This window comes from Pinus tabuliformis, chromosome 8 (assembly GCF_031772625.1).
Source record: "Pinus tabuliformis cultivar Carrire ecotype Pingquan chromosome 8, CPIR1, whole genome shotgun sequence".
In the NCBI taxonomy this organism is placed as follows: domain Eukaryota; kingdom Viridiplantae; phylum Streptophyta; class Pinopsida; order Pinales; family Pinaceae; genus Pinus; species Pinus tabuliformis.
The window spans coordinates 48,369,952-48,376,237 of NC_142294.1; the positions used below are offsets into that span (position 1 = coordinate 48,369,952).

The window sequence follows — 6,286 nt, forward strand, 5'->3', positions numbered from 1 at the left end:
ACCTGAATCTCTGTGAGAGAAACTTTGTTGACTTTTAATGTATCATGAGTAGTAGACAATATCAAAGTTTTGAGGAACACTAATACTTCATCGATTCTGGCCATTTTCTCCAATGCCAAACTTACACCTTAAATTTTGTTCACAACTATGAACCAATGTCACTGCAAGGTATTCTTAAAATTTGTTCTCCCAGAAAACTAAACAATCAAGTGATATTCCTCCTTGAGGAATGAACCAAAATCAAGATTTTAACTCTACAATTATTCTCCAAATCCACAGACAACGATGGTTAGTTGTATTCATATACAAGGAAAAGTATATTGTGCATTCCCAAACGATGAGACTCAAAACAGGAAATAGATCAGTATCAAATCTAGTTACATAGACCTCAGTCCAGCATCATGGTGAGGACAAAAATCATTACATCCCTACTTTCTCCTCAGGGCATATTGTGGCATTCAAGTAGTTGAATATTATAAAATAAACATTTTCTCGTACCTTTTCAACTTCTCATGGCATTGAATTTCTCCATATGACTAATGGAATGGCAAGAATGTAATGCATTCAGGAGTTGAACTCATTGTAGATGAAGTCAAATGCTTTGCCATCAAACATAAGAATAGAGTGACCTTGCTGGAATCATTCAAGCTCTGTTTAGGAATAATCAATTGTGGCATCAATCATTGTTAAGCTACAGGTGACCATTCTATGCAAAAGAATACTTGGGTTGGCCCAGAAATGAACAAGTGTAGCTATAGTCTGGTTAACCTCTAGCATGGGCTAGCTCAATCTTGTATTGTGCTCCTTTCAACGAATTTCTAGGAGAGGCTCTCAGTTTTGCCTTACAAGCACAAGGAGGATACACATGTGTACATTCAATTGACAATTTTCATACAGAACTCATGCCCAAATGATAAATCTTCCCACAGTTGATATATCTTTTTAGTAGTGAATATTGGCTTTCTGAAGTGGCCTCTAACAGATACAACACCCTTCATGCAAAATGGATTCTCCTGGCAGTCTTACATGCACCCCCATAAACTTATCTTCCTATCACCTGTGGTTACATAAACCACCCTTCCACATTACGCAACTCGAAAATAACCGTCGAGGAGCTTACAAAGCCACCAGCTGGATTCCTGTCCACGACTATCTCATTCAAGTTGTACAAAAGGTGGGGGATAGCATTAATACATAAAGAAATACCTGGGCATGTTAGTCCAATCACTCGGCTTAATAGATGCCTAGAAGGATGCATGGCAGTGCCTCTTGTCACTGATGCGCTCTTGACAGTGCTCAATTCCTATCCACTTCCTTCTCTGAGAGGGATGCAAGAAGGGAGTCAAATGAGCAACAATATTGCAAAATGACCCTTTTACAGCATGTTTGATTGCTATCCTGATGACATGGAAGAGAAGAATATGGCTGAATTCGGAAACTCTATTTCGAATCTGCAGTTAGAAAAGAAGAGAAGGTTGTCTGCAGAGCAGGTTCGTTCATTAGAAAAGAGCTTCGAGATGGAGAACAAACTTGAACCCGAGAGGAAAATGCAGTTAGCTTAGCAACTTGGACTGCAACCACGGCAGGTGGCTGTTTGGTTCCAGAATAGGCGAGCTCGCTGGAAGACAAAGCAACTTGAGCATGTTTACGATGCTCTCAAGCAAGAATTTGACATAGTTGTAACTGAAAAAGAGAAGCTCAAAGCCGAGGTTGGGCAGCTCACTGCTAAGCTAGAAAGCTATAAAAACAATGGAATGACCGGAAATGGAATAGGCTTGAACAAGATAAAAGTTGATAGTACTGAACATGAGGAATATGTTCAAACACATGTTGACAGAGTTGTTGCGGAGACGATCCATTCACTAAGCAAAGTAGAGAAACCTATACAGGAGGAATCATGCATGCAGGAAAAAGTGTCAAAGAAGATGAAAGATTTCTCTCAGAGCTCTAATACCAATAGCGTTATACTATCTCTACAAACTGTGTTATACCAGAAGCAGCATTCATAACTTCGCGAGCTTTCAAGCTTCAAAACAAGGTCTCGGCTTCCACAACGTACACACCATACTATTAAAGGTAGAAATCATAGAATGCTCTATACATTGTAGGGATTCATGACAGGAATGGGATTTACAAATGTGAGCGCAAAAGAGGCTGAGCGTTTTGTAGGCATGTATCGAGCAACGACGGGAGCAGAGAAGGCAACACTACATAAACGTTAAAGTCAATGAATACACTGTTTGACCAGTGGAAGCATCAGCGTCAGAGTTGCCAGGGTTTGCCAGAATGGTACAAAACTGATAAGGAGAAGTGCTCAGATCTACAAAGGCCACAAAACAATGGCTCAAATTTGAGCAGGGTAGGAGAATGCCCGCTCTAATACCATGTTAAACACACACACGGCAGCAACAACATAAGAAAGATAAACAGGAGAGTACATTTATTATTAACAAATGATATACATTTATAGTACATGCATATGACCTTTTGGTTTCATATTCTAAGGTCTCTTGGACTTCCTTAGTCTATTCGGCTTCCACACTAACCCATAGAGGATTAGGTGTCCAATAACTCTCATAGGTACTGCCACCAAGTGGTACATCGAATTGCCTCGAGGTACCTACAGTGACTTTAACTCTCTCGCTATGGATTTTCTCACTCATTTCCAGCTACCAGTTCACCATGAAACTGGTACCCATTTTCTTACGTCACTAAAGCAAGACACCGCGACCCACATCTCTGATCATATCCATGAATGGATACGTCAGTGTCGCCTCATCAAGTTTGAGATTGTTGATGAGTTGCTGACATAATGGTTCACAAAATCATTCATTAGCAAAATTGCTAAGCACATAGCCATGGGTGGATGTGTTACCGAAGAGTAAGTTAACGTCGTGCTCAGTATCTAGACCTAGTCTATTTGAAATATGGAACATTATATGAGGTGTTACCTGATGATCCGAGACCATCATCAGATTTGACAGCATCAAATTCTCTAGATACACCACCTATTGACGGTGTGATTAGTTTCGTGTCTCAGACTCCTATTAAAGCTTCTTCGAAGTAGAAATCAGTCTCAAACACTGGTTCCAATAATCCCTCTAAGAATTCATCCAGTCCTCGTAAAACCTCTAAGGTTCATGTTGTCCAGTCTACCACAACAGATAAATCCTCTAAAGGTAAAAAGAAAGGCAAAGGTAATGCCAAAGTCGATTCCCCAAAATAGGACCCTCCTAAATCTTCTATTTATGACACTTCTCGAAGAAAGTCAAAGTATCCTTGTCTCATCTGTGAGGAGGATCATTACACAAAATATTTTCCCCAATGATTTAAGGTTAGTCACTTGCTAAAAGGGACTCTGGCTGTCTTAAAAGAACATTTTCCGTCATAGAAGACCTAATTGTTAGATCAGCCTCAATCTTCTACTTCCTCATGTTCCCAAGTGTTCATGATGCAAGGTTCGTCACCTATCTCAGTCACTACTCGAACCAAGGACTATCAGGCTACATCTAAACAAACCACGGAGAAAGAAGCCCATGATGATCCTTCTACTTTTACTCCGTCCTCTTTTAGTCCACTCCATATCGAGCGCCCTAACAGTGAGTCTGTCATTCGACCACCCCCTAAAGGTGTTCTTTGGAAGTCATCTTTCAATCCAAATGCCAGAGCTGCACAACATTACAATATTATTGAGGATTTAGCTCAGACGCCCTTGGCGATGTCTACCTTGGAGGTTCTTCAATCCTATCCAATGTAGCAGAAGTCACTGTTATCTACTATAGGTGTTATCGATCCTTATGATTCGAGTCTAATTACTTTCGATCTATAGAATCATGTACTTCATCTTCCTCATTAGATCACATTACTGATCCAGGTCCTTATCAAAGGAAAAGATGATTCATCGCACGGTTATTGATGAAGGTGCCTCGACCTGCATCGTGTCAGTTTCATGTTGGAAAGCCATTGGCTCTCCTCCTCTTAACCAATCTCCAAACACTTTGGAAGCCTTTGATGGCAAAGGTTTGCAACCATATGGTATTCTCACGAACTTACCAATTATGATAGAAGGCAAGACTGTTTAATTAGAAGTATAAGTTGTAGATGTTAATCTAAACTACAACCTTCTTCTTGGGCAAAGATGGACTCACACCATGTTTTGTGTAGTGTCTTCTTTGTTCTGCATACTTCATTTTACTCATGAAGGAAAAATAGTTACTGTTGATCAACTATATTTCTTTTCTTCTATCTCGTCCAACGGTAATGTTCCTTAAGTGGGCAATATTGAGATTCCTTATGAGAGTGTGGGCGCAAGTCTCTTCAAAGTCTCTACCTTAATGGGTACTTTTACTCTTCCACATCCACATGTTCATTCAGTCAATATGATCTTGGATTCCATGGATCCTTGTTTGATCCCTTCTGAAGATCAAATTGACTCATTTTTCGATGTTATGCCCGTTGTCGAGGTAAATCCCCTTTGCGGACAGAGGCAATCCCACTAGCCCAAAAGGGGTCTAGCAACAATCAATCACGCTATCATGCAAGTTCCTAGCTGTAAATTGAAAGTGGATTATAGGAACCTACCTGGGTTCCAACGCTTGGTGTTGTAGAAGAGTTGACACTCCCATCTTCTTGCTCCAGCCTGTAACAATCCTCACGATCCCGTGAACGGATACCTGCACATGCAAAGAACGATACGAATACCAACATAAAATCCATGAAATACAACTATATATCAGTCAGAAAGGATATAGATCAAACATTATCAAAATGAATAATGAGAACAGAACCATAATGATAGTTTTTTATTAATAATAATAAACAAAGAAGAGTACAACCAAGGTTCTGACTATGGAATGTTCTGACATGTCGAATTTCCTATCGATTCCTACCTTGACTAGAGGCTACGAACAACTTCAAGATGACGTCGAACTTCTCCTTTGACACAGCTACATATGTCTTGCACCAAATCTCTCTCTCTTTAATTATGAATGCAAAAGCTCAGACAGCTGACAGTATAACTCCAAGGCTCAAAAACTCAATAACTCTCCAGAAATTCATAAACTAGCTTGTCAAATGCATGAAGGCAAGCTTATATAGATGGAGGAGGAGGCGGAGATACAATGAACCAGGACATCTATTATGGATTGGCATTATCCTCAAAAGCCATTATGGATAGAGATAAAATGAATCTCGACATCCATAAGATTGACATTATCCCCAAAAAGCTTCATGGAATGAAGGAAACAACTCTCGGGCGTGCGTTTTTTCAAAACGCTTTCCAAAACTTGGTTGGCGCGGGTAATGCTCTGAGACAGAGCGTCAACTGGCGCGCCCTCTTTGGAGGATTTGTCCCATTGGCGCGGGTAATACTCTGTGGACTCGCGCTAATGGGAAATGAGACTTTCTAAGGACATTTTGCAGGAGATGTCTTCAAGGCATATGAAGTTCATACTTAGGGGAACATAATGCAGGTGTTTTCAAGCTTTGTCACTTCTAATAGGTCCCGAAATGAGTCCTCCAAAGTGAAAAAGAGGAGTAACAGGGATGGTGACAAATTACTGTGTAACAGATGCCCCCTAAAGCATGAGGCCCGAGAGAGAGAGGGGTGAAATGCTTTACAAGAACACATGCAGCTGCCACCGGAGAATCTGTATAGAGAAGTACAACTGATAGCTCAAATACATGATATATGTGGTATGGGCATAGCCATCCATAACAGAGTACATAATGATCTAGATCCAAGGTATGGACGCAGCCATCCGGTGAGGATCAATGAATAGACTCAGGTATGGTCGCAGCCATCCAGTGAATGAGTCATGTAATAATCCACAAAATAGCAGCCTGGATTCCAACAGACAAAATCCAGGGTCTTGCGCTCCATCTCGACCCGAACAGAAGTACAAGTTCAAGCATGCGAATACATGAGTTGAAGTCGAGCATGCATGAACGTCGTCTGATTACTAGTTAATAATGAAAATTGTTAACAGATGCGAGAGGAACCATCAATAATGACAATGGTCCTCAAGGTACTATAGGTACAATCCACGGCGTGTGAATCAGTGAGCTGGCGTCGAACACCCGTAGAATCATCCTATCGGAGGCCAATGATGAAAACCTCACGTCGAACACGAAGAACCTACCATTGAGGCATGCAGGCTCCAAGGCACCGAAAGGGAGTCTCTAGATTAGCTTCCTGGATAATGAGCTGAAGTCGACAGGAAGTGACCTTGATCGAAGGTGGACCATAGTGTTTTCCACATCATCGACACGAGACAGAGGAAAAATA

The 6,286-nt window shown here is 40.9% G+C and overlaps 1 protein-coding gene across 1 annotated transcript; it reads left to right on the plus strand.

The window, feature by feature from the left end:
• The first annotated feature begins 1,406 nt into the window (after positions 1 to 1,406).
• On the plus strand, positions 1,407 to 2,222 carry LOC149234079 (homeobox-leucine zipper protein HOX21-like). The gene is made up of 3 exons (XM_089368151.1): positions 1,407 to 1,490; positions 1,587 to 1,871; positions 2,109 to 2,222. The coding sequence occupies exons 1-3, from the start codon at positions 1,407 to 1,409 to the stop codon at positions 2,220 to 2,222; spliced, it is 483 nt and encodes a 160-aa protein (XP_089224277.1).
• Positions 2,223 to 6,286: the final 4,064 nt, after the last annotated feature.

Excerpts from the sequence above, each read along its gene's own strand:
- LOC149234079 (XM_089368151.1), top strand. The coding sequence starts at position 1,407 with ATGGAAGAGAAGAATATGGCTGAATTCGGAAACTCTATTTCGAATCTG. Across the intron at positions 1,491-1,586 it reads GAAGGTTGTCTGCAGAGCAG|GTGGCTGTTTGGTTCCAGAA; the intron begins GTTCGTTCATTA and ends CAACCACGGCAG. Across the intron at positions 1,872-2,108 it reads CGATCCATTCACTAAGCAAA|GGATTCATGACAGGAATGGG; the intron begins GTAGAGAAACCT and ends TATACATTGTAG.